The sequence below is a fragment of the Setaria viridis genome, chromosome 2 (genome assembly GCF_005286985.2).
Source record: "Setaria viridis chromosome 2, Setaria_viridis_v4.0, whole genome shotgun sequence".
Classification (NCBI taxonomy): Eukaryota; Viridiplantae; Streptophyta; class Magnoliopsida; order Poales; family Poaceae; genus Setaria; species Setaria viridis.
Genome location: NC_048264.2, coordinates 31,109,560 through 31,136,962, shown reverse-complemented (window position 1 = coordinate 31,136,962; position 27,403 = coordinate 31,109,560). Strand labels below are relative to the sequence as shown.

Below are 27,403 nucleotides of genomic sequence, written 5' to 3'. Positions count from 1 at the left end.
AAGCATTTGGCGCTATAATTGCGATGAGGCTGTGGTGCTTAGTGCTGATGATCGCTGTGCCGCGGCAGCGTGGCGTGTGTGCTTACTGTTCGTTGATGGTCAGTGTCGAATACTGATCTCTGCGTTAGCATTCAGCACTTGTTTCAGTTATTTTTGCACCGCGCGCTGGCTCTAGTACTTCACAAGATCGCATTGTGGCTTGGACTTGAGAGGGCGGGCCACTACTCACGCAACCACGCCTGGGCGAAAAGGCAGGCAATGATCCTGTCCGCGGCCGGCCGGCGCTCTCATCCTTTGTTGAGGTAGCATAGCCACCTTGCACTGAGCCGCGCGAGGCCCGACTGCCTGAGCATCATTCCCGGCCGTGCCACACGCCTCGAGGTGGAATAATCATGCGTGTGCTTCCTTGATCCTCGTGGGTGGATATATAATCGTGGGGAACTGCTTGACGATCTACTGAATTGATCATCTAGCGCTAGGGGTGTGCGGGGGTCTTCATTTCTTTGGGCCGCCGGAGCTACCGAGCTAGGCAGCTGAGACCTCCGGCCTGCTCAAATCAATCTGCCGAATGCTTTGTCCCGGTTCGAAATGCTGGACAAGTGTAAACGCGACTGTTGCAAGGTTAGCCTAGTCCAATCAAAAAGAAAAGGCAGCACTCGGTCAGCTTACTGAGTCATCCAAGATCCGAGTCTGATCGAGAAGTATGGCAGAAAGCAGAGCGTGGAATCGTTGGATTCCTACATACGCACGAGGCACGACAGCTCGAGTACCTGAACGCGTGCTCCCACGCAGATACGCAACGCAGAAAAATTGCCGACCCGAGACGTGCTCGGCGCCAGAATCGTGTCCGTCGCCCATCGGCCCAGTTTCACGGCCGCCCGGTTATTTATCATCTTGCCTCTTCCGCTTGATACTGTTCCAAATTACTATTCATTTTGATTTTTCTAGATACATAATTTTTGCTACGTAGATGCATAACAAAATCTATATATCTAAAAATTTAAAATAAATAATAATTTGAAATGAAAGGTGTAGTGTACATTATTATCTACGGCATGTGAATATGTATACTCCGGCGTGAAATGCATTGGATGATCATGGAACTTGGAAAGCTGGTCCTCGGAGCCTGCATTTTCACTTTGCAAAAAAAATCCCTTCCTTTTCCACGTGACGTAAATTACATGAGCGCTATTTAATATTTATTTTTTTTATAACAAGGATGCACACAACCAACACACTCGTGCACACACGCGTGCACGTCCATATACACATTTATAAAAAATATTGGGAGGCGTAGACCTCTGACGCACGAGGACGTGCAGTACTACTTATGTGCATGCATGTGTACCGTAACGAATCTAGTACTAATCCTAAACGCAAGAAGAATCTCGGTGAATCCCGATGAAGCATGTAGATCCGATCCCAAACCCGATGGCTGGGCGAACTTCCTGGGCAGCAGCCACCCGGGCTACGCTCCGCCTTCTAGGCGCGCTGTTTAATACACGCTGCAGAAAAAGAAAAAGTAACTGGCCACATCGTCGTTGGGCCTTCTTATTTGGATGATACACCTTCGCTCGGCCCACTTTTGTACTTTCCGGCCCACTACCCTGGCTCGTAATAGCGATCTCTTCTTACCCACTGCCAGGCGGCCCACGAGTCTCCGCACCCTCCTCCGCCCCAGTGAATCGGCGACCGGAACCCTCTCGCCCCTCGTCGTCGCCGGCGCCGGCGCCGGCGCCCCTCCGAGCCGACGCCATGCCCCCCGTCAAGTGGTACCGTACTCTCACATCTCGTAAGCTTTCCTCTCCCTCACTCCCTCCCCTCGCTCTCCCCTCACCCCCGCGGTTTTCGACGGCGCAGGCTGATGCACTGGCACCCGAGCCCCGGGGCGACGCTCAACACCCAGATCCTCGCGGAGGCGTGCGGCTGCGCGGAGTCCCTCGGCGGGGCCAAGGACGGGCGCTGGAAGACCTCCATCATCTTCTACCGCGCCATGACCCGGGACGGCGGCGCCGCGGGGCCCGCGGGGCAGCAGGGGCAGCAGCACGGCGACCTGCCCAGGGAGCTCCTCGGCGTCGCGCTCCACGAGCGCCCGGGGCTCTACTTCTCCATCGTCCGCCTGGCGAAGCTCGTCCTCCAGGCCGACGCCACGTTCCCCCAGGTCATGGAGAAGCTCCAGTCATACAAGGCCCGCGTCGCCCTCAACTTCGAGGTCACCTCTTGCCCCTCTGGTTTCAGATCTGAAGCCCAAATTTAGGGATTTGCGCTTCCAAGCGATAGCGTGCGAATGTGCTTGAAACTGAACTGGATATTTCAATCAAACTCAACGCATTCATTATGTCTTTGCATGTACCAAGTCAAACAAATCTTTGTTTCATGTTTAACTTGGAATCGATCTTATGCTTGCTTAAAATTGTAAGAGAACTTGCCACCGTGACGAACGTCACAGCATGGCTTGGGCTAAACATGGTAACTGCCTGGGTCATAAGAGCAAGCAGCAAAAGGCGCACATGTGAATTAGTATTTACAGAATCGCAACTAAAATTAAAGTATTGGGTTATGAAAAGTGTATATTGTTTGAAAACTCAAGTTGGTAGGTCTGATTCCTTGGATTTTGGTTTGTTTTCTGTTTTCCTATGTTAACCTCTTTACATTCATAGTCTCATATGCAATTTCAATTGTTTCAGATACTTAAATATAACCTTTTTTCTCCAGGGGTTTCAGTATCAACTGGGTGATTTCTGCCTGAGGATAGGAAAATGTGTTCCTAATAATTCTGAAGTACTGAGAGGAATCATGATGGAGGTATCATTTGTTTTCTTTTCTTGGATTTCTCTTGTGCTGATGTGAGTCCTGTGATTGATTTTTGCCTTTTCTTATGATCAAACAAATGCTATATAGTGACCTTGTATTCTTGTAAGGTTTAGATTTGGCAAAATACTGCTTGAAAGTATGCTAATCTAAACCATTACTTACTCCTGTAGAGCATCCTCTGTTGATAATTAGTAGTACCCTGTGACTTGCTTCATTTTTATAAAGATTTTATTCTGAGATAGAGTTTCTTATAAATTGAAGCATTCACTTTTTGTTAAGCTTGATGAACTTTGTGTGACATGATGCCACATTACGTCACACAAAGTAATGCCTATCTTTAGTGTATTTGCTTCCTTGAAAACGTGCGAGCTACTGTTCACTTGCTTCACTAGTATGACTGCAGACTGCAGTTTGAAAGTACTTTCTGTATCTTCTCTGGCAATAGTAGAGAAAAATTGAGCAAAAAGCAATAATAGAAAAGTTCACCATGTTATTTGAACTTGCCTGCCATGCACACTTACTTCTGCTTCTGTTGCTCAAGGTTGCCGGCAAGCTAGTTTTGATTTTGTTCTTACTCTGTATGCAGGTAGAGTATTATCCCCTGTCTTCCATCGAAAAATCCAGGGCAATCATGGAAGATTTCTTTGACGTATGGCAGGAAACAGTTGCGAAGAAGTCATTACCTGGTCATTTCATTCATGTAGAATCAAACTTTTCAGAATATGGTCTTTCAGATCAATATTCTTTCCAACATACTGCAGTTCAGTATGCAACTTGCCTGCAGCAGCTCATGGCTGTAGTAAGGGGCTAGCTCTAAATATCAAGATTTAGAGAAAAAAACACCATGTATAACTTCTTAGGTTGATCCTGGTAGCATTCACAGTGCCTGGACGCATCTTATGTAATGACATGCAAATGAGGTTTGTACTTTCATGTAGTATCAAACTTTTCAGAATATGGTCTTTCAGATCAATATTCTTTTCAAGATACTGCAGTTCAGCATGCAACTTGCTTGCAGCAGCTCATGGCTGCAGTAAAGGGGCTAAGCTCTAAAGATCAAGATTTAGACTTGCTCCAAAAAAAAGATCAAGATTTAGAAAAAAATAATCTGTATAACTTCTTAGATCCTGATAGCATTAATAGTGCCTGGATGCATCTTATGTAATGACATGCGAATGGTTTGTACTTTCATTTTCTTACGATTAAGATGCACAAATTACAAACTGGACAATTGATATCGTCAATTATTTGGAGGTGTGTATCCAACTATCCATGAGTCTAGCTTATGAGGACAGTTTGGTGAGGCCTGCCGTTTTTGCCTACTTAAGTGTAGTTAGCCGATCTTAGAGCATCTCCAGTGATTATTGGAGGAGCCCTGATAGGCTAATACCATTGTCAGTATTATTGGAGTAGAAACTCCAGCAGAACCCCAATGCTCATGAGCTAAAAGCCTAAAATTATGAAGTGGCGATGTCCTAGTTACAGTATGATTGGGCAATTGGCCTAGATGAAAACAATCCAAAACAATCGAAAACGTAATCACATTATCGGAAAACGAAACTGGGTCGATCGGGAATTTACCATATTTTCTAAATCAACTATTATGCGAGAAATGTAGTGTAGAGGTGAAAAGCGATTAGAAATACCAAATTTTATGTTTGGGTAGAATCGGAAACAGTTGGAAATGAAATTATTTTTTCGGAAACGAAGCTCAGTCGGCCAGGAATTTCCATCACCATTTTCACCCGTAATAGTGATCCTGATGACACAAAATCCAGCTAAATCAAAGTGTATTTTAATTTATTAATGTAGTGCTTCAATTCTCTCTTTCGATTTGGGTTTTCTGCTTCTGTTCCCCTAACGTAAGGCCATAGTGATGTTGACGCTGACATCCGGGCCCAGCAGGAGTGAGCCCCACATGTAAGCGACGGACCGAGCTCCAAGCGCGAGGGTTTCCGCGCCGATATACTTCAATTTGGCGCCATTTTCTCCCGCCACAGCCCCGTACTCCGCACTCCGTAGAGAGGAAAACCCCCCGTGAGGCCGAAACCGATCTGAGATCTCCACCAAATCCTCCCCACCGAACGGCGGCGCCCGGGCACCGCACGGTCGCCCTCGAAATGGCGCCACTCCCACACCGACCTCGCAAGAAGCGCCGGATTCCTGATGCCACGGCGCCGGCGGTGGCGTCCGATGCCCTGCTCTCTCTGCCCCCGGAGGTACTCGACGAGATCCTCTCTCGCCTCGACCTCCGCGACGCCGTCCGCACCTCCGCGCTCTGCCGTGCCTGGCGCCGCCGCTGGGAGTCTCTCCCCTCTCTCGACATCAACAACCCGTACGACCAGCAGGCGCTGTGGACCGTCGACTGCGTCCTACCCCGCTGCTCCGGCCGCGTCCGCCGCTTCCACACCTTCCTCGACGAGCTCTCCGCCCGCCGCTTAGACGACTGGCTCCTCGTCTTCTCCCGCCGCGGCGGCGTCGAGGACCTCAACATCCATCGGAACGACAACAAGTTCTTTCCCCTTCACTCCTCCGTCTTCTCATGGCGCCGCCTCCGTCTCCCTCGACCTCTTCACCTGTCACATCCCACCGCTTCCCCCGGGCTTCGAGGGCTTTCCAGACCTGAAGGTCCTAAGCCTTTCCAATGTGAAGTTGCAGCAGAATGGGGGGTACCAACTGAAGGAGATCATTGAACATCCCCGTTGCTCGAGAGGCTGATTCTTTCCGAAGTCTTCATCGGTGGGGACTGCTTCATAGAATGGGAAATTCGGGCGCCCAATTTATGGCACCTAACGATTTGTTCGCCTTACGATTGTGGTTGGAATCTTGTGGATCTGCCATGCCTGCATTCCGCTGTCATTGAATTGTGGGAGTATGGTGACCGAGATTTTGCAAAGTTTCTCTCTGGGCTTGTTCATGTTAGGAAGCTTATGCTCAGCACGTTTTATGCACCGGTACGTAATGCTGTTCCCAATGTTCATTCTACCTCTTCCTAATCACTACTTTTGTTGGTGGGACTGAAATGGATGGTTAATTTCTCCTAAAAGTCGAAGAAACTAGAAATGGATAGCTAACTAAAATGCCTTGCATCGTGCAAGTGGATAGCATAGGCCAGCAGTCGTAGCATGTCTGCAGTGGAATTAGTGTCTAATCGTGTTGCTCATGCTAGTAGGTTTCCTTGGGCTGTAGAAATGCATTCTTCTGTGGGCATTTCCGGATATTTAACATTTTCTGAAAGACATACTATTTCTTTCAGCTATGTTCCAATATATATGGGACATTTAGGATAGTGCATTTGGCTCTATTCTGCTTTGCCACTAGGATTGCTATTTTTAGTTCTAAACTCTGGTGAGCTTTTAGAAAACTTATAAATTCTCTGTGCTTCTTTGTAGTCAGGGTTTTTCCCTTTGTTTCCACTAGTTGTTTGTGGTCAGAAGTCATCTTATATTTCAAAAATTATAAACATAATAGAATATATAATCTAAAGCATTACTTTAATAAAGGAGACATGTTCAATTGCATGCCCTATTTTTGTAGGCTTGTGCCACCTTGGTCATAGATAACTGAAAAACACATCCATGTTTCTTGTTTCACATTCAGTTTCAAACTCCTGATACTATCTCTTCCCCCCTCTATTTTTCAGGTAAATGGAGTGAGCATACTGGAGACACTTCCATGCACCTTTGGCAACTTAGAGATCTTGAAATTGTTAATGCATTTTAGTGAACTGCCTCCCATTTTGTTCATGTTCTGCTTACTAAGGAACACCCCCAACCTTGAAAAACTTAAAATACTGGTAAGGTTGAATGTTTCCTTCCCATTGTTGGTGTTTACAATGTTTAAAGTTTGTATTGCTGCTTCCAACTAAATGCCCTTTTACCATTTGTTTGTGAAGATATGTTGGGGTGAAGAGCAGAAAATTGAGGCAAATGAGGAGTTTCTAAATGCACAGTGGACTGATAGAATGTGTGCCAAACTTCAGGTTGTGCAGTTGACTGGTATTGATTGGCTTCCAAATGCACTGTCTTTTATGGAGCTCATTCTCTCTAAAGCAAGGTTTCTGCATTCATTAGCTGTTAGTCATGATGATAAATGCTCAGTATCTCATAAGGATCCACTAAATGAGTTACTAAAATGCAGAAGAGCTTTAGCTCAAGCCCAGGTTTTGTTTCAAGGTAAAGAAACTTGATATTAGGTGGCAAATACAAATTTGATGTGTTTTCTTTGAACCTAAAGATTTCTGTGAACATCATATTTTGTTTGGCGTATTTCACATTATATTAGGGTAAAGTTTATTTTTCACGGGAGTTTAAATTTCAACCCTGAACTGTTGAAACCATGGAAATGATCCCTTTGTGTCGAATCCACCCCTCTTCATGATAAATGGGACATGCATGCTGTTTTGACATGTCGGCTTATTTGGAAAAAGTTAGCTAATGAGCAAATAGAAAACAAAATAGGCCAGCAAATCTTTTTTTTTCTTTCCTTTTTTCCTTTCTTGTTTTAAAATTCTTACCTTTTGTTGCTACTTGCTATATGATAGGCAGTTCTCCTGCTAGTTCGAGAAAAAAAAAAGAACGATTATCTATGCAGTAAGAACTATGCATACCCTTCTGCTAACGTTTTTGAAGTTGCTGCTAGATGATAGTCAGCATGCAGAATTTCAATGTTGTTTTGTATACTGTTTAATCTGATTTATGCTGCTGCAATGGATTAACATTAGTGTTTTGTCCATGCAGGTTCAGCGGGATATTATTAGATCAGTGGCATCTTCTGTGCATTAGTGGATTTGATGTGCAAAATTGTTCCATTTGAATGATACAATACTCCCTTCGTTTTATTGTTTTGGTGGTGTCACATAAGTAAGATGTAACTAATGGCCCGTCCAATGGCTCTTTGTAGTTTGTGTTACGTTCTTAAAAAAGATTGACGTGCCATTGGTAGTTTGATAATTTGTTGATGCTTATGTTTTGTATGCAATTCCAGACTGCCTTTTGCAAGTAATGTATACTCGAGCATACCTGACCTGAGTTGGCAAAATATGGTTATCCTGTAGCTAAACTGAGAGGCGGGATCAGTTGAACCGTGCATGGGCTGTATGAGAGTGCGTTCATCATTGTAGCCTAGAAAAGGGGTCATATAGGGAAGGAGGCTTTGGTGATCAGGAACCTGAATATGATGAGTCTTTTGAAATCATTATCTTATCTGATTTTATCTCTCGTCCATTCCCTTTAGTTGACTTGCCAGAGAAGGTAGTTTTTACCATTTATGCAACGAGTTGAAGGTTAAATCAGTTGTATGCATTTTAATTTAGTACATACTACACAACACTCTGCAGGTTAGGCTTGCAGTTGATAAGGTTATCCTTGCTGAAAGTGCACATAGGAAGCAACAATTAGCTGCTTGGGTTGCTGATAAGAAGAATACTCCAAGAAACAAATTTTATGGCACCATATTGTCACGAATTTAACAAATACACTTTTACAAGTCATCATACACACTAAATAATGCAAGCATGCTAACAATGTTATTGAACAAGCGAATTATCATGATTTTTTTCAGAATACCGATACATACACACAACACAATAGTTGAGATGGTAAAATGGACTTTTAACATGGTAGATTTGAGGTAGTAATATGAAATATAAGTGCATTAAGATATCGATATAGTTTCTATTGTAAAACTCTTTCTAGTAATATCTATATGTAATAATATATTATTTGAAATAAAAAGAGTTAAATGAATGTATTTCTCATACTCCTAACTCGGTTTACACAGACCAAATCGGTTGGATCACCATAGCAAACCGGTCCGATCGGTTTTCTCAGGTGCAGAACTTTCTGAAGTCATAACTCCCTCATCCAAACTCCGAATCGGACGTTGTGCATATTCATTTTGATTGTCTTGATGAGTGCTACACAATGGTGAAGTCTAATTTACATTTTGAGTATTTTACCCAAACTTGTCTGACTAAACCTGTCTGACTAATTTAGAAATTGGTTCACCCAAATCTATCAATTTTGGTCGCCAACACATGGTGTTCTCATAAATAGTTACAACTGAAATTTGGAATAAATACTAAAGTTAGAAAATTCTAAAATATGGGCAATTGGATTTTACCTTTCTTTTAATTGATCAATTACAGTCATCCGATGCGCATTCAGAGGTGAGTATCCAACTATGAACTATCCATGAGTCAAATGAAAGTTTGGTGAGTCCTACAGTATGAGTATGAATGTACGATTGGCTTAGATCAAGGCCCCTTTGGTTGGCCTTCGGAGTTGCTTCTCCACCGGTTTCATCCGAAGCCCTACCAAACGGATCATGCTAAAACGGCTTCGGGGGTGAAGCTGCACTGAAGCCAGCCATCGAAATGAACTGCGCACAGGGAGCTGAGAAAAGTGGCTCCCCGCGGCTTCACCCTCACCTGCCGTGGTGCTCAGAGAAAATACCCTGCCCCGGCGATGCTCGTCGACAACTCATGCTAGGGAAGAGCAGCGACAGCCCATGTCGACGAGGAAGGTGACCGCGCGTCCATGGCGGTGAGGGACGTCAAGCGCCAGCGGAGATGCGGCAGGCCGCAGGGGATGGGACCGCGTGGACCGAGCAGGGAGACGAGGGGGCGTCATGAGGCGCGGCTAGAGCAGCGCGGGAAGAAAGTAGCACTGCTAGCCGGAGCTCGGAGAGATGTTGCGAGGGAGTGCGTGGTGCCGTGGTGGTGCTCTTATTCTAGCAGCTAGCGGATAAGGAAGCAGGGGCCAGTGGATAAGAAGGAAAGCAAGAGCAGCCGGATAGAAAAGATAAGAAAGAAAAAAAAGGCACCGGACAAGAACGAGAAAAAGATGCGTGAAAAAAGAAATAAAGAAGGGAAATTTGATTATTGTATAATTCAATATTAATCTCTTTTATTTTAATAAAAAATGTGCTGTGACTAAAAGTTGTGTGTATAATAATCCCTTTTCATTTATTTTCTAGAATTTCAAATGAACCCAATTTATAACTAATTCAAGCATGCAATTCACTAGTTAAAACATAACCATGGTACATTGGACATCTGACCTCCCATATCCATTTATAAAATTACGGGAGAAGCCGTTTTGCCAAGTACTTTTCAGAACAGCTTTAGCTTCAGCAGAGAAGCTGCTCCACTAGAGGAGACACAATCGGAGCCATTTCAACCACAGCCGCAGCCCTGCTAAACAAACCCTAAATGATCCTGATGGCACTAAAATCCACGCTAAACCAAAGTGTATTTTTATTTTATTGATGCAGTACTTCAATTCTTTCTTTCGACTTGGGTTTTCAGCTTCTGTTTTTCTCCCATTTCAAGAGGGAGGCAGTTCCTCCAACGTAAGACCATAGTGAAGCAGGCGTGGACCCCACATGTAAGCCACGGAACGTCAGCTCCGAGCGCGAGTGTATATCCTCGCATCGGCTGAGGGTATACTTTCATTTGGCGCCATTTTCTCCCGCCATAACCCCCCGCTTCGCACAGAGAAAGGGAAACCTCCCGGAACCGATCTCCATCAAATCCTCCCCACCGAAAACGGCGGCACCGCACGATCGCTGACGAAATGGCGCCGCGTCGCCCTCGCAAGAAGCGCCGGATTCCTGGTGCCACGGCCACGCCGGCGCCGGCGTCCGACGCCTTGCTCTCTCTGCCTCCGGAGGTACTCGACGAGATCCTCACCCGCCTTGACCTCCGCGACGCCGTCCGCACCTCCGCGCTCTGCCGCGCCTGGCGGCGCCGCTGGGAGTCGCTCCCCTCCCTCGACATCTCCACCCCCTTCGGCGAGCAGCCGCTCTGGACCGTCGATTGCGTCCTCCCCCGCTGCTCCGGCCGTGTCCGACGCTTCCACGCCTCCCTCGACGAGCTCTCCGCCCGCCGCCTAGACGACTGGCTCCTCATCCTCTCCCACCGCGGCGGCGTCGAGGATCTCGAGCTCAGTCCTCCGTACCCCTACAAGTTCTTCTCCCTACATTCCACCATCTTCTCCTGGCGCCGCCTCATCTCCATCGACCTCTTCGCCTGCGACATACCGCTGCTACCCCAGGACTTCGAGGGGTTTCCGGACCTTAAAGTGCTAAGCCTTGCCAATGTGAAGTTACAGCAGAAAGGGGAGTATCAACTGGAGGAGATCATCGAGACATCCCCATTGCTCGAGAAGCTGATACTAAGTGAAGTCTGTATCGGCGGGGACGACTTCATAGAATGTGAGATCCAGGCGCACAATCTGCGGCACATAACAATTTGCTCAAATATCGATTATGGCTGGAATTTTGCAGAGTTGCCATGCCTGCACTCTGCTGTCATTGATTTGTGGGAGTATGTTGGTGGCCGAGATTTCGCCAAGTTCCTTGCTGGGCTTGTTCAAGTTAGGAAGCTTAGTCTCTGCACGTTTTATGCACCAGTAATATGCTGCTCTTCCCAAATGTTCATTTTATCTCTTCGAGTATCTTGTTTGGCTGGATTGAAATAGAAGTTAACTAAAATGCTTAGATCTGGCAATGGGAAAGGATGATGGGACAGTAGTGAGGACACTGAGGAGTCATATGAGCATGTTTGCAAGTTAGTGCCTAAAGCCTAATTATGTCGTTTGCGTTAGTCGTATTACATTTGTGTATACTTGAGGTTTATCCTCCGTTTCTAGAAATTGGAAACGGTGTTCCACTGTTATTATTAAAACCAAAAAACATCCATATTTTATTGGTTGGCATCACTGTTCTTTCAATTATAGTCTAATTTAGGGCTTTTGGGCTACTCCATTTTAGTCCCTTCTGATTCACTACTTAAACCTAAATTTATGGTTGTTAAATTGCAGCGGGTCTTTGGACAACATAGGCTTGCCTCCTTGTTTGCACATTTGAGCTGTGGCTCAAAGTCATCTTGTTGTTCAGGTGTAGTAAAATGTGGTCCCCTTCAAAGATTAAATAATGTGAAAGGTTGCTTCCGAAGAGGAACCGTGTTTGATCGTATCTATGAGCTTGTGCCCCATTCTGGAAAATTACCGGAACACTTATCCATGATCCTAGATTCTCATCCAGCTTCAATATTCTGATATTATTTTTTTGTTCTTTCCATTTTTCAGGTAAATGGGATTAAGATATTGGAGACACTTCCATGCACCTTCAACAACTTGAAGAGCTTGAAACTGTTCATGCACTTCTGTGAACTGCCCCCCATTTTGTTAGTGATTTGCTTCCTAAGGAGTGTTCCAAATCTTGAAAAGCTTAAAATACGGGTAATTTTGAATGTTGCCTTTCAGATATTCCTGCCTACATTGTTTGAACTTTGATGGTCATCTTGCTGCTTTTAACTTACTTCGTTTTTGTACATTCATTTGTGAAGATTTATTATGGCAAAGAGCAGAAAGTTGAGGCAAATGGGGAGTTTCTAAATGCACAGTGGGCTGATGGCATGTGTGCCAATCTTCAGATTCTGAAGATGACTGGTATCAATTGGCTTCCAAATGAAATGTCTTTTATGAAGCTCATTCTCTCTAAAGCTAGGCTTCTTCACACATTATCCATTAGTCATGATGATGATTGCTCAGTGTCTCATGTGGATCCGCTGCATGAGTTGGTAACATATAAAAGCACTTCAGCTCAAGCTCAGGTTCTGTTTCAAGGTAAGAAATTATAAACTTGAATTTAGTTTGCAAAATTCCATCTTTTGTGTTTTGTTTGATGCTAATTCATTTATGTGCATCTCATATTTCATTTTCTGAAAGTTTGTGGCATATTTTCACATTATATACTTTTGTCTATTACCTATTCACGGAAGTGAGAAATATAAGGCTTTAGCTGTCACATTGTACTGAAGTTTTCTGTGCCTCATGAAGAATGGGACCTGCTATGTAGTCAGGCAGCTATGGCTGCAATGGAATATTCTTGCCGAAGTGGTCACATCTGTTTTGTTTTTCATCTGCACTAGACAGGTTGAGTTTTTGATTATTCCTTTCCACTATGCTTTGATAGAATCCTTGTCTTGGGGTAAATTCAGAAAGACATTCAACATAGGGAGGCTGAACTCAGACGTAAACCCTTTTCAAAGCCTTCTTTTAAATGCTCACCATTTACTCTCTTTCATATTAGATTAGGTTATTGACTGTTCATACTTCATACTGGGGTGGGTTGGATCATCATGGTCATAGATTCAAATAATGTTGTCAGGAATAGGAACAACGTTGGAATGGCAAAGGAACATTTTGTGTGCTTTAGTTCTGTATGTTTTTATCCATTTTAGGTACGGTGGATAAAACAATTCATCGAGGTAGCCCGTAGAAAGGGAATCACATTCAGTGCTTGGTACTAAACAGAATCATCCGATGGTTGCTAAGCAGTTAGAACTATGCATATGCTTTTGCTGAGTTTTTAAGAGTTGCTGCTAGAGTATGCAGAAACGCAGTGGTGCTCTATGCATTTGTTCTGCTTCACGTTGGTGTGATGAATTGTAAACAGTTTGCTTTTCTCATGCAGGTGCTGCAGGATATTATTAGATGGCGGCATCTTCTGTGCATTTCTAGAATGTGCGAAATCGGTTCACTTGCATGAGACGGCGCTCCCTTCTTTTGTCTGAACTCTGAAGTAGCTTCTTGAGGTCAGAGTGTCAGATAGGAAAGGCGCAGAAAATGGCTTATCCAAGGAACTGTCGTAGTCTTTTGTCTCAGAAAGAAATTGACGTTCTATCGGTAGTTTGCTAAGGGTTGTAACGCTCATGTCTTGTACGACATTGCAGACAGTTTTCTGCATGTGGAGTAGTACTATTACATACTTGGCCTGAGTAGGCCAGGTAGATTATCCTGCTTAGTTGAGCTCCAGAATGTTTTTGTCGGCCTGTCGGGTGGTCCGCATGCGAGCGCATTACCGTTTCTTAATCGTTAAGTAGGACATTTTGCAATCATCCTTGTTAGGGAGATATTAGCAGTGTTTTTGAACTGAGGGTTGTCACGAGTTCTTCTATAAGTTGAAACCAAATTTAAAATTTTAATCCAAAATTTCACTCCTAACCTCATACGATCTCGGTACGAATGCAAATGTAATACAAGGAGAACTGCAGGAACCACAATTTGATCGAAGCATATGATGGCCACAAGAAACCTTCGTCGGCGCTTCGTCTCCTGTAGCATTCGTATCGGCCAGCGCTCCAAAGAGAACCTCAAAATCCTCCACAAAACGGGCGCCACCGCACGGTCGCCCTCGCCCCACGGAATGGCACCACACAGGGTCGTCCTCGCCTACAGAAACCGATGGTGTTCTCATAAATAGTTGCAATTGAAATTTGGAGTAAATACTAAAGTTATGAAAAATTCCAAAATCTGGGCAATTGGATTTTGCCTTTCTTTTAATCGATCAATTATATCCATCCGATGTGCATCCAACCCTCCACGACACATGCATGACGCATTCATCTTCTTCCTCTCGACGCCATTTCCCGCCTAATTCCGCCCATCACTGGTGGTGTCTCCGCTATCTGACTCCCATGCACCGCCTGTGTGCTAGCTATTCTATTTTTGCACTTCGTCACTGCAAACCCCGCCTGACAGCCAATCTTTCACCTCGCACCTCCAGCGACGCCCTCACTGCCTCGCCACCTGTCCTCGCCTCCATCGCCATGGCTGAGCTTACATCTCTTGAAGTCACCCTCCAAGGGTGTAATTGAGAAAACTCCACGAGAAGTCAATCTATGCCACTAACTAGTACTGGATAGGAAGAATGGAAGATGAACGTCGACTAAACAATCGTGAAAAAGGAGTATAGGCGGAATACACCTCGCGGTGTGCGGGGTTAGCAATATCTCAAAAAGGAGTATAGGAGGAATGTAAAATTATCGCAAGCCTAATTTCGCCCTCTCCAAAACACGGCCCAACTAGGCTCACCCAGTGGAGAGACCGCGGACGAAAAGTGGGTGATCTCCGTTTCCGTCCTCGTTAAAATCGCCGCGGAACTCGCTCTCTGTCTCAGTAGACACAGTTGACAGGTTTAGGGTTCATGGAGCCCTTGCCCTTGAACCACCAGGCCACGCCGGCGGCCGATCCGCCGATCTCCCTCCTCCCGCCGCACCTGCTTGACAACATCCTCACCCGCCTCGACATCCTCGACGCCGTCCGCACCTCCGCGCTCTCCCGCGCCTGGCACCGCCGCTGGGAGTCGCTCCCCGTTCTGTCCCTTTCCTTTATCGATCGCCCCGGCACGCCCCCGGCGGCGGTCGACAGCGTCCTCGCCCGCTTCACCGGCCGGATCTCGCGCTTCTCCTTTTACTTCGACCACCGATCTGCACGCCGCGTCGACGATGGCTGATCGCAAACTCTCGCCGCGGCGTCGAGTCCATGGTACTCCGGAGCAGCTGCTACATCCGCCTCCACTCTTCCATCTTCTCCTGCAGCCAGCTCGTGTTCCTCGAGCTGTGGGGGTTCTACATCCCACCGCTCCAAGTTGGATTGGCCGGCTGCCCGGCGCTCAAGAAGCTAAACCTAATCTCAGTCATGTTCCCGGTGGACGGGGCGATCCTATCGGAGGCTATAATTCGTGGATCACCGTTGCTTGATGCCCAGAAGCTATATGGTGCGGAAATCCCTGGCGGCACTTGTGTGATTGAGGCGTCCAATAATCTCCGTACCCTAGCGATCAATGCGATGGGTCTTAATGCCTGGCAAACTGGGGAGCTGCCGCGACTCGACCATGTAACCTTCGTTTGGGTCATCCATGTGGACTATGATTTGGGAGGATTCCTTGCGGGGGTTTCTCATGTTAGGAAGCTCACTCTCTCTACAGGCTACGCTCCGGTACATTATATTTGATCTTTCTTATTTATACCTTATCTCCCTAGTTGTTTTGGAATGTTATCTCTCTAGTTGTTAACTGTGATCAATAAACGTAGAAAATAAGAAAATAGCTGAACTGCATTATTACATCAAGCAACATATATATAGTAGAATGTGTAAATCTGGATAGCATACGTGTTTGACACCCCCATAAGGTGTTTTCACTTTTAGGTGCAAGAATCATGTAGAGTGGGATGAAAACTTATAGGGGAATGGCTTATTTATGCACTTATTTGTAGTTTTTCAAATGCTTAATTTCTATTGCAATTTGTGTGCTGAGCAAAGTGATGCTTATACATATGGCAATTGAATGCTGTGACCGTTTCACGCTTTGTGTTTTGTCTTGAATTGATCTTAATGATTCCAAGGCATCGGGGTAGTGTTTCTTCTGACATTTGTAACCTTCTAGTTCTGTAGGAGTGGATAACTTTGATAGAAAACAAGAGGACTTAGTAGTCAATACCAACAGTTAAAAGTTTCGCTTTGATTTTATCATCATTCGAGAGCAACCTTCCATGAAAAGCAAATAATACGAGTCATGAAATAATTCTCTATTTTTTGCATGTGCATCGAGTTTCACATGCTTAACAATTCGTTTTGTTTTTCAGTTATTCGAGTGGAATTTGTTGGCAACTCTTCAATGCACCTTTGTCAATTTAAGGAGCTTATCTCTCAAAACCCACTTCCGCGAAATGCATGTCGTTTTATCAACATTTTGCTTGCTAAGGAATGCTCCCAACCTTGAAAAACTCACAATAACGGTATGAATGCTGACTTGAAATTATCATATTCTTGTTGTTTGGAGCTTATCATGTTATCATTTTTCATTAACATTTTTTGTTATATTTCCAAGATCAATGAGAATCGAGAGCAGGTAGCTGAAGTGAACGCAGAAGACCAGAATGCACAATGGACCATCGGGATGTGTGCCAGCCTTCAGGTTGTGAAGATGAATGCCATTGGCTGTTTGCCAAATGAAGATGTGCTTTATAGAACTACACTACGGGAAACAGTCAAGTCGCCGAGTGTAATTTTTTCGCCGAGTGTATTTTTGCGGGCACTCGGCGAAGGCCACGTTTGTCGAGTGTATTCCAAGAAACACTTAGCAAACACAATACACTCGGCGAAAACACCCTTTGCCAAGTGCCTAAAAAAACACTCGGCAAACTCCCATAAAACACTCGGCAAACAAAACCACTCGGCAAACTCTCGAGCACGTGAACTGCACGTGCGGCGTCGGGCGGAGGCCGTGACGGACGTTAAATGTTTGCCGAGTGCCGACGGGGGACACTCGGCAAACATGCATGTATGCCGAGTGCTGAAAGGTGCACTCGGCAAACAGTGTTTGCCGAGTGTCAACATGGGGCACTCGGCATACATGCCTGTTTGCCGAGTGTCAACATGGGGCACTCGGCATACATGCATGTTTGCCGAGTGTTTCCTGACACACTCGGCAAAACTAAATTTTTTTTCCCCTCCTCCACCCTCCAAACTTTTTATACTCCACATGTATGGCATTTGACACTGCATGGTAGAAGGTGGACTATTGATTGACCTATTTGCTATATTTAATCAATTAATTTAATTTAGAGTAATTTGTTGATTTAAGTCAAATTTGAACTGCAGGTGATTAGAATAATGGAATAATATGAGTGGAAAAATCATATTCATGTTAGTGAGTCCAAATTGAGGTCTCACCCGGAAAATGAAAAGAAATTTCGAACATTTTGTTAAGGAAACACGACTACGAACGTGTGGCCAAATGATTTTTTAATTCTCAAAAATACAAACGAAGTTTGAAAATCACGAGATTTTGCAAGATGATATGATTTCATAAGCAGAGGCTGTGGTAAAAAATTGACAAGGTTTCGCACAAGTTTTGACATATGATGCTTAGAATTCGAAGCATCTCCGGAGAGGATTAGTAGAAGTTGGAAGGATCCGGTAAGATTTTGAGTCGAATCGATACTTGAATTTGTCATTGAGTTCCAATTTATTTTTATAGGCCATAGAGAACATAGATTGGTTCATGTCAAATTTTGGGGATTTTTCGGATCCGTTTGATAATTTTTATTTATTAATTGCAAGTATATGAATTTAATAGATATAAATTCAATATGAGCTATAAATCCATGAAATAATGGAACAATATTACTTACAAAATGGAATACGCAATGTTTAGTGAATTTGACTAGGTTTACACAAATTTTATATACTTTTAATTGCTAAAAGTGCTTTGCACATGCAATACGGGTACCTTTTGCCGAGTGTCGCAGTAGGTGCACTCGGCAAATACTTTGTTTGCCGAATGTAACCCCGGGGCACTCGGCAAAGCCCGCCAAGGTCCACGTGTCAGTGTGATCCAGAAATTCCCGGGGGGAAATACCCTTTGCCGAGTGCCCCTGATCTAGCACTCGGCAAAGGCATAAAATGCCTTTGGCGAGTGCTAGATCAGGGGCACTCGGCAAAGGGTTGAACCTTAATCCACCCAAGTCCTAGGCCCGCTCGCCGCCCGCGCCGCCCGACGCCGCCCCGGCCCGTGCTGCTCGCCGGCCCCTGGTCGCCCGACGCCGCCCCCGGCCCGCGCCGCTCGCCGGCCTCCGACCGCCCGACGCCGCCCCGGCCCTCCCCGCGCCAGCCCCGGGCGTCCCGCCGCCGGCCCGCCCTCGGCCGGCCCCGGCCGGCCCCGACCCCCGGCCGGCCCCCGGCCACGACCCCCGACCGCCCACGGTCGGCCCCGACCCCCGGCCGGCCCCCGGCCGGCCCCCGGCCGCCCACGGTCGGCCCCCGACCCCCGACCGGCCCCCGGCTAGCCCCCGGCCGTCCCGGATCGAGCCCGACCCCCGATCCCAGCACTAGGTGAGTTGATGCAATATTATCATGCTTGAAATATTGTCATGCATTATGTATCAGTGCTTGTTGTGGAGTCGGCCGTTGTGATGTTGTAGATGTGATTGTCGGCCATTGAGCTATTTTATTTGATGCAGGTGTAGGAAACCTCCCCGTGCAGGGGAGGTGCTGTCGAAATTTTAACTTGACAGGAGTATTTTTTTTCAGGAGCAGTCGTCACTTTGTAGGATAGCAAGGTGAGGCATCCTACACCTTTCTTTTTGTATAATGTTCGTATATCACGTAACCTAGTTAGGCGTCTCCTGTTCGAAATAGGTACGGTTGGAAATATGCAGATTTTTGCATATCTATAATCGTATTTGTTTCAAATTGTCCACATTTTTTGGACAGCCCGAGGATGTGTAGGTGGGTTTAGTATCCATGATCTATTTCGGTCCGAGATAGAGTTTCGGCAGCACCTCCCTGTTGTTCTCCAGATACACAATCTCCTATCAAGGACGTGTATTTGGAGAACAGCGGGGAGGTGCTGTCGAAATTTTATCTCGGGTCGGAGTAGACCATGGATACTAAACCCACCTACACATCCTCAGGTGGGATTAGGACCTATCTTTACCTAGTAGACAATATAGGAACGTGTATATGCAATGTGAATTTTATATTACTCGCTTAAATGGTAGAGGATGGAGGATCGTCAGTGGATGTACACGGGTCGCACTAGTCAGAATACGTTGACCAATGAATGGCTTGACAAGACGGATGCTTTCTTGGAACGGGCGTTTGCAAGTGTCAATGGAGCTCGATCGACTTGGTGTCCGTGTAGCAAATGTGGAAACATGCGTCGGCAAACCAAGCTAGACATGGGCAAACATCTGGTGAAGAACAGATTTACGTCAGACTACACCAGGTGGATCTACCATGGTGAATCTGACCGTGGGAGAGAGGAGGTCTTGAGACAACGCATCGAAAAATTTGATGATGATGCCGGGGTGGGAGACATGTTAAATGACTATCATGAAGCACACTTCGAAGAAGCACGTAGAGAGGAGGAGCCAGAGGCTACCGCTAAGGCTTATTACGAAATGTTGTCTGTGGCACAGCAACCCCTTCACGGCCATACCAAGGTTTCTCAACTAGATGCAATTGCACGCCTAATGGCTGTGAAGTCTCAGTTTAGTTTGAGTCGAGACGCGTTTGATATTATGTTGACAGTTTTTGGAAGCCTGCTCCCGGTTGGTCACATCTTGCCAAAGAGCATGTATGAGGCACGGAAACTCCTTCGTGCACTTAAGATGCCATACGAGCATATACATGCTTGCCCGAAGGGATGCATTTTATTTAGGAAAGAGTATGCGGAAGCAAAATACTGTGTGAAGTGCGAATCGTCTAGGTTTCTGGAGGTAGACTGTGGTGATTGTCAGAAAAAGTAGCTCGCAATTCCTGTGAAGGTTCTACGATATCTTCCTTTCATACCGAGGATCCAACGGCTTTTCATGACTGAAGAATCCAAGAAACAGATGACATGGCACAAAAACGGCCGTCGCTATAATCCTGAGAAGCTGGTACACCCATCCGATGCTAAAGCCTGGAAAAGCTTTGATGCGATTTATCCTGCAAGAGCTCTACAGGCCCGTAACGTACGCGTTGCGTTGGCAACAGATGGGTTCAATCCTTATGGAATGGCGGCCGCTCCGTACACCTGTTGGCCCATTTTTCGTTATCCCCCTGAATCTCCCCCCTGGCGTCCTCTTTCAACGACATAATATATTCTTGTCGTTGATAATTCCAGAGCATCTGGGGAATAATATGAGTGTGTACATGGTGCCTCTGATTGATGATTTGCTCCGTGCTTGGGAGGAAGGGGTATGGACATATGACCGATCCACAAAGACAAACTTCAAGATGCATGTTTGGTACCAGTACTCACTGCATGACTTGCCGGCATATGGGATTTTCTGCGGATGGTGTGTTCACGGGAAGTTCCCATGCCCAGTATGTAAAGCATCTTTGAAGTTCATTTGGTTGTCGAAAGGTGGCAAATATTCTTCGTTCGACAAACATCGACAATTCCTTCCTCCTGACCATCCATTCAGACGAGACATCAAAAACTTTACCAAAGATGTCGTAGTTACAGACCCCGCACCACCGATGATGACAGGGGCCGCAGTTCGTGCTCAGTTAGACGCTCTCGAGGTCAATAATGAAGAAGGTGGTTTTTTGGGACATGGCGAGCAACATGCTTGGACGCAGAAGTCGTGCTTGTGGAAGCTTCCCTATTTTGATGACCTTCTTGTTCCACATAACATTGATGTAATGCACACGGAAAAAAATATCCTGAGGCAATTTTTGGTACCATAATGGACATTCCTGACAAGACAAAGGATAACGTTAAGGTTAGAGTGGATCAAGCGACGTTGTGCAACAGACCACAGCTAAACATGGCGCCTCCAAGAGCTGGCAAGTCGTGGAGGAAGCCTAAGGCCGATTTCGTTCTGACGAGGGCCCAAAGTAGGGAGGTTCTAGAATGGTTCCAAAAGTTAATGTTCCCTGATGGCTATGCAGCGAACTTGAAGAGGGGAGTGAATTTAGCAACTATGCGAATCAACGGGCTCAAGAGTCATGATTACCATATATGGCTTGAGCGCCTACTTCCGGTGATGGTTCGAGGCTATGTCTCTGAGCATGTGTGGCAGGTGCTAGCGAAGTTGAGCAATTTCTTCCGTCGGCTTTGTGCGAAGGAGTTATCTCGTACCGTGGTTGCAGAAATGGAAACAATGGCGCCTGTGTTGCTCTGTAAGTTGGAGAAGATCTTTCCTCCAGGCTTCTTCAATCCAATGCAGCATATGATTCTACACCTCCCGTATGAAGCACGAATGGGGGGGCCTGTGCAGGGTCGTTGGTGCTACTCAATTGAGAGATGTCAAAAGGTTCTTCGAACTAAATGTAAGAATAAGTGCAAAATTGAAGCATCCATTGCAGAGGCATATATTCTGGAGGAGGTGTCAAACTTCACATAAAAATACTACGCTGACAACCTTCCTAGCGTGCATAATCCACCTCCTTGTTACAATGCCAGCGAAGATGAATTGAGCCTTAGCATTTTCCGAGGGCAACTCGGAAGTGCAAGTGGTGCGACCCGCAAGACCCTAAACCATGAAGAGTGACGCTCTATCATGCTGTATGTGTTGACCAACCTATCTAAGGTGGAGCCATACATGATGTAAGTTCTTAACAAACTTGTTTCGAAGTAGTCACCATTCTCTTGCCTAAACGTATATTTCTCATTGTTACAGGCAATTTCATCGTCAATTCTGGCGTAAATCAAGGCAACCGTACCCACACGAAGCTGAGACTCTTCTCAAAGAGGGTGCGGGAAATGGAATGTCCGATTTCATTTCTTGGTTCAAACAGAAGGGCCGAACCGATGCGTCTATGAATGTCGAGTTGAGACAGGTTGCCGATGGCTGTGACTATAGGGTCAGGTCGTTTGTCGGTTATGACGTCAACGGATATCGTTTTCACACAACAAGGCACGAGCAGGTCAGCCCAATCAAAGAACCACAAATACCAGAGTTTTCACGCCAGGCTCTGATGGGGTCGAGTACTACGGAAGAATTGAAGGAATATACGAACTCACTTTTCATGGATGCAAACCTCTTAATCCAGTTATATTCAAATGCCATTGGTTTGATCCATCTATCGTGAGACGGGCACCTAATCTTGGGCTAGTCGAAATTCGACAGTCATCCAGGTTACCAGGAGACGATGTCTATATTGTGGCTCAACAAGCCACGCAAGTTTATTATTTGTCATACCCGTGCCAAACCGACAGCCGTCTTAAGGGTTGGGATGTTGTGTACAAGGTATCGCCACACGGTAAACTACCTGTACCAAACAATGAAGATTACAATATAGACCCCGACACGTACGAAGGAGAGTTATTCCAAGAAGATGGGCTCGAAGGGAGGTTTGTGATAGATTTAACCGAAGCGATCGGAATGGAAGTAGACAACGAGAGGGTTGCTGCAGAGGACGGTGGAGACGAGGTTCAGAATGTGAAGGACTTAGAATTACTTCAACGATTATAGTTAGCTAATGACAATGATGACGACATTCCTCCTTCGGAGCACGGGCTTGACTATATCGACACGCGTGATAGTGATGATGAGACTTATGATCCAGCTAATCCCGATCATGATGATTATTTCTAATACATGTATGACTCGTACTAATTTAGTTATAATTTAATTATAATTTTCATATCTTTGTAATTATGTTTTGTTTGTCTATGCTGACTGGTTTACTCTTTTTAATTGCAGGTCATTGAGCAATGGTGGGCGGTATGAGGAAGCTCACGTCGATTTGCGAGAGACTGGCCGCGTCAGGGACTGGTTCAGGGTCAGGGTCACGTTTAGGGTTGAGGAGGAGGAGGAGGAGGAGGAGGAGGTGGTGGTCCAGAGACCTCGAGGGAAGGGTAAAGCGGCGAGGCCCCCCGTCGCCTGAACCTGAGGTGGAGGAGGAGGAGGAGGAGGAGGAGGTACCTTCCGCACACGCCTCTGGGGACGACGAGGAGGAGGAGGCAGAGGTGGAGGAGCAGCAGGAGCAGGAGGAGGACGGGGAGGCAGGGGATGCCCAGTCCAAGATATGGTTGCGAGGTCCCTCATCCCTCCCAAAGCGGCCGATACCTGAGCATTTACGCCCGCTGATTAAACCGGTTGGGACCAAGTAAGTAACTTTAAATATTCTTAATAATGTTCTTATGTTGAAAGTTACAAAAACTAATAATTTATATTAATGACTTGTGCAGGAGTTGGATTAAGCTCAGTGGGGGTGACCACAACCATAAGGCCAACGGGATCCTTGGCCTTTTGTGCAGGGTTCACTTCCCTGGCTTGGTGGTGTACGCCGGACAGCAGCAGCCGGCCTACACGTGGGACCACTACGTCGCCGCCCCCAACGTCCCTGATCGTCAACAGAGGAGATTCCCCAACATAGCGGAGCGGGTCAAGGCCGAGCTGTGGGTAAGTACTCCTCGTACTAAATTGCTCAATACATCACCTACTTTCGACATTATTGAAATAATAACTGTATACGCGTCTATATGCAGGATTTCTATAGATGCTAGGAGGGATTCGAGGCCAAGGCGAAGGCCGTCTGTGATGTAGCCGCCAAGAAGCTCGTGAAGGACATGCATTACGAGGTGCGCATCCAGGCCATCATCAAATTCCACGCTCAATACAGACAGATGAAGGTTAGAAAAGAGGAGGCAAGAACAATGAACTTGACTAAGGACCAATTCATGAGGGTAAGTAAAGAACGTTGATACTTACTATTTAAGATTAATTAGGCTCATTTTCTTTTTCATATGTCACATGCTTGATGATGTAGGTGCCTCCGTGGTGGTGTCGTGCGCATATGCCGTGCTGGGAGAGGATGGTCGACGTGTGGTTGGAGCCCGGGTGGTTGGAGAACCACCTTGCTTGCCGACAGTGGCGTTTGCAGATGCCGACTGCACCACACCATCAAGGCAGCCTAAGCCTTGATGAATATAGAGAAAAATGGGTACGCAACTTCAATTCTTTATTGTAACGTTCAGTTCTACATAATTCCTAATCATTTTGTATTTTTAGCCGCAGTCGGCGTCACATGATGGCCGACCTTGCTCCCAGCTCAAGGCATGGGTGCTCTCCAAAAAGGGCAAGGCGACGGCCGATATCGATTTCAACCCTGACGACCCGTCTGAGGCGTACAGCCACCCTAGCATACACAGCCGCGTCAGCGAGTATACAAAGATGGCTAGGGAGGTTCACGGGTCAGACTTCGATCCGAGCTCCGAGGACATTGATGGAGAAATTGTGATGAGGGTGGGAGGAGGCAAGAAGCATGGCCGATATTGGATTGGCGACGGCGTCATCGACACGGCCTCTACTCCCACTCTCTCCCAGATCCGAGCTAGGAGCACGGACTCGAGCCCGGCGATACGGCCACGACCCACCGCTGCATAGTTCCAGATGGAGGCTCTCCAGGTTCTTTCTCTTCCATTCATCGTTCGTTTGTTGTTATACTTTAGCTTTGCATTATAACATTGCAATGAAATATTGTAGGCCCAGGTGGAAGAAGCAAGGAAGAAACAAGAAGAGATGGCGGCGCAAATGGAGGACATGCGGCGGAGGATGGAGGAAGAAAATCGGATTAGGATGGAGTAGATGTTCTAGTACATGCAGAATTTTGCTTCGAGCATGGGTCAGTCTTTGCCTCCGCCACCGCCGATGATGTTCCCTCCGCCTCAGCCACCCACGACTACTCTTGTGAGTCACTTGACACATTGTGCTTTAGATTCAATACTTTAATTTTGACAACTTTAGATGTTAGCTCAGAATGTCCTATCCTATGTGCAGAATCAATCAGCGGTTTCGAATAATGAAGATCAAGATTTGTCGCAGTGGTCTCCTTGGCCTCCACGGAACTAGACTTGGTTGAAACTAAATTGTGACTTCAACTTGGATTTATGGATTGTTTCGTGCTTATGTTGAATTATGCCTGTGGTGTTTATGAATAATGTTTCTATGTGTGGTTGTGAATTATGCATGTGATTGTTTATTACAAATGCCTATGATGATGTGTATTGTGAATTGAGAGGGGTCCGTTATACGTGGCAAAACGGGAAAAAAGGGGGGGTTCTGGGCACTTTGCCGAGTGTAATACTCGGCAAAGAGGAGCCTTTGCCGAGTGTTTTGGCTTTAACACTCGGCAAACGTGCATTTCCCAGGTGCATGCGCAGCCTGTTTGCCGAGTGCCAGGGACAAGGCACTCGGCAAACACCCTCTGTTTGCTGAGTGCTAGGGGCAAAGACACTCGGCAAACAAGCCGGCTTTGCCGAGTGCCCACTCCGTGACACTCGGCAAACACCCCCTGTTTGCCGAGTGTTGGCACTCGGCAAAGACCCGGTGTTTGCCGAGTGCCTCCCGTCTGGCACTCAGCAAACCCGCTGTTACCCCCGATGCCGTCAGCGCGTATTTCGCCGAGTACATCTTTTCGCCGAGTGTTTTTTGGCCGTCGGCAAAATGTTTGCCGAGTGCTCGTGTTTTGACACTCGGCAAACTAGTCTTTGCCGACACAAAATTTGCCGTGTGTTGTTTGCCGAGTGTTACACTCGGCAAAGCCTTTGCCGAGTGTTTTCGTGCCCTCGCCGAGTGCCTGTGGCACTCGGCAAATTGTCTGCTTCCCGTAGTGCTGGTATTATCTTAAGCAACAGCTCTCCGCACAATGTCTATTATTCTTAGTGACAGAAGATCAAAGTCTATTGGAACTGCACTGAGCTGAGTGAGCTAAATACATATCGAAGAACTTCATCCCATGCCCAAGTCTTTATCAAAGGTACATTATCTTGACTCCAATTAGCAAATTTTCGTATTGTGAATTCTTTTTGAGGATCTACATGACTACCTGATAGAATCATCTTTTACAAGCTCCTGGGCATACCTCATAATTATCATAATAATTAGGAGTGCAGGGCATCATCATAACTAGGTGAGGGAGAGGAGGGGGCATGAGCAGAATAATTTCAATAGCTGCCTTTCTAGTTGGGCATCATCATATATAACTAGTTATCATAATAATTAGGAGTGCAGGGCATCATCATAACTAGTTATCTTAATAATTAGGAGTGCAAGAATTCTAGCTTGCTAATAAGCTTTGTAGTTTTATTTGGCACCGGTTTGGTGGAACAAAGCAGGAGAGTAATTGGAGGTGTATGGATATGGAATTATGGATAAACAGGGAAACAAAAAGAAGGGAAGTGGTGGGTAATAAAATGAACTAGTATCTAGCAAAGCTCTAAGTGTTTTGTGCAGTATATATAACAAAATCGTCGTATGCATTTCTTTTGTGTACACTAGTGGTCAACTGGTCATATATAACTCATGGTCTTGATGCTAATGAGGAACGGGAAAGGTAGGCTCTTTGTTAAATTTAAAAACCATGATCTTGTTTTAAGGACTAGCGACATATCTGTGTTTCCCATGTCGACTAAGTTGATATGCTAGCTCATATTATGTTTTTCGGTTTGTAACTTTCTCTTCAGATCCAAGTCTCGATCCTCTGTATTTTATGTTTTACATACTTCTACTCTGGAACTCAGATTGTCACCTTTGTTCTGTAACATGCACTGAGTTTGCTAACTGTTATCTGTAGTGCCATGTTTCATGTATGTTCATGCATATGCTTCTGCTAACCTTTAGGTGTTGCTACTATATATGGCGGCCAGTTAGCAGATATGTAGTGGCGCTCTGTATATTTAGTTCATCTGCTTCAAGGGATGAACTGTACAATTAAACAATCTGTTTTCATTATGCAGATTCAGTGGGGGAATATTAGGTTCAGTCAGCATTTTCTATTCATTTTTGGAGATGTGGAAAATTGATTCCCTGATCGCTTCATTGTACCTGTTTGGAATTGCAATTAGTGGTCTTACTAGCTAGTCATCATCATGACCAGTTGTCCTACTAATTAGGAGTGCAAGAACACCAGCTTGGTTGGCTTTGTTGGTTTATTTGGCACAGGTGCAACCGAGGAAGGCAATTGAGAAGTGGGATCTTTATAAATAGGAAAAAGAAAGGGAAGTGGTGGAAAATAAAATTAACTGGTATATTGCAAAATTGCAAGGGCTTTGTGCGGTCTATGACAAAATCTCTGTATGTAATGCTTTTGCTTATACCAGTGGTCAATTGGTCATAGTCTTGATGCTTATGAGGACAAGGAAGAGTAGATTATTTTTAAAATATTTAAAACCTTGCTGATTCTGTTTGGAGGAATGGAGACATACCAGACTGTTTTTCTTTGTATGCTAAGTTGCTATGCAAGATCATATCACTTGTGTTTGTAACTAGCTCTAAAGGTCATGTGATCATGTCGAT

General features: G+C 45.7%; 3 protein-coding genes across 4 annotated transcripts; all 3 read left to right on the top strand.

Moving 5' to 3' along the window:
- Positions 1–1,622: 1,622 nt before the first annotated feature.
- Positions 1,623–3,821, top strand: LOC117842401 (mediator of RNA polymerase II transcription subunit 20a). 2 transcript variants are annotated; one of them, XM_034722851.1, is made up of 4 exons: positions 1,623–1,772; positions 1,861–2,212; positions 2,716–2,805; positions 3,401–3,821. In XM_034722851.1, the coding sequence occupies exons 1-4, from the start codon at positions 1,756–1,758 to the stop codon at positions 3,623–3,625; spliced, it is 684 nt and encodes a 227-aa protein (XP_034578742.1). In that variant the 5' UTR covers positions 1,623–1,755; the 3' UTR covers positions 3,626–3,821. The 2 variants fall into 2 exon arrangements, with proteins under 2 accessions (XP_034578742.1, XP_072148339.1); XM_072292238.1 differs by having other exon boundaries at positions 1,679–1,792.
- An 876-nt stretch (positions 3,822–4,697) lies between these two features.
- LOC117842969 (uncharacterized) lies at positions 4,698–12,505 on the top strand. The gene is made up of 7 exons (XM_072291864.1): positions 4,698–5,504; positions 6,458–6,610; positions 6,710–6,870; positions 10,124–10,202; positions 10,305–11,228; positions 11,907–12,074; positions 12,185–12,505. Exons 1-7 carry the CDS (start codon positions 4,935–4,937, stop codon positions 12,458–12,460), a joined length of 2,331 nt encoding a protein of 776 aa, XP_072147965.1. The 5' UTR covers positions 4,698–4,934; the 3' UTR covers positions 12,461–12,505.
- A 2,277-nt stretch (positions 12,506–14,782) lies between these two features.
- Positions 14,783–27,255, top strand: LOC140221911 (F-box/FBD/LRR-repeat protein At1g13570-like). The gene is made up of 5 exons (XM_072291863.1): positions 14,783–15,062; positions 15,203–15,602; positions 16,250–16,402; positions 16,495–16,668; positions 27,208–27,255. The coding sequence occupies exons 1-5, from the start codon at positions 14,809–14,811 to the stop codon at positions 27,253–27,255; spliced, it is 1,029 nt and encodes a 342-aa protein (XP_072147964.1). The 5' UTR covers positions 14,783–14,808.
- Positions 27,256–27,403: the final 148 nt, after the last annotated feature.

What these genes read in the sequence shown, in the direction of transcription:
- LOC117842401 (XM_034722851.1), top strand. An exon ending in GCGTCGCCCTCAACTTCGAG is followed by an intron (nt 2,213 to 2,715) that starts GTCACCTCTTGC and finishes TTTTTTCTCCAG; the next exon opens with GGGTTTCAGTATCAACTGGG. An exon ending in TGAGAGGAATCATGATGGAG is followed by an intron (nt 2,806 to 3,400) that starts GTATCATTTGTT and finishes CTCTGTATGCAG; the next exon opens with GTAGAGTATTATCCCCTGTC.
- LOC117842969 (XM_072291864.1), top strand. Translation starts at nt 4,935, where the DNA reads ATGGCGCCACTCCCACACCGACCTCGCAAGAAGCGCCGGATTCCTGAT. An exon ending in TTGAAAAACTTAAAATACTG is followed by an intron (nt 6,611 to 6,709) that starts GTAAGGTTGAAT and finishes TTGTTTGTGAAG; the next exon opens with ATATGTTGGGGTGAAGAGCA. An exon ending in CTCATTCTCTCTAAAGCAAG is followed by an intron (nt 6,871 to 10,123) that starts GTTTCTGCATTC and finishes TTGGGTTTTCAG; the next exon opens with CTTCTGTTTTTCTCCCATTT.
- LOC140221911 (XM_072291863.1), top strand. Translation starts at nt 14,809, where the DNA reads ATGGAGCCCTTGCCCTTGAACCACCAGGCCACGCCGGCGGCCGATCCG. An exon ending in CGCTTCACCGGCCGGATCTC is followed by an intron (nt 15,063 to 15,202) that starts GCGCTTCTCCTT and finishes CTTCTCCTGCAG; the next exon opens with CCAGCTCGTGTTCCTCGAGC. An exon ending in AAACAGTCAAGTCGCCGAGT is followed by an intron (nt 16,669 to 27,207) that starts GTAATTTTTTCG and finishes TGCTTATACCAG; the next exon opens with TGGTCAATTGGTCATAGTCT.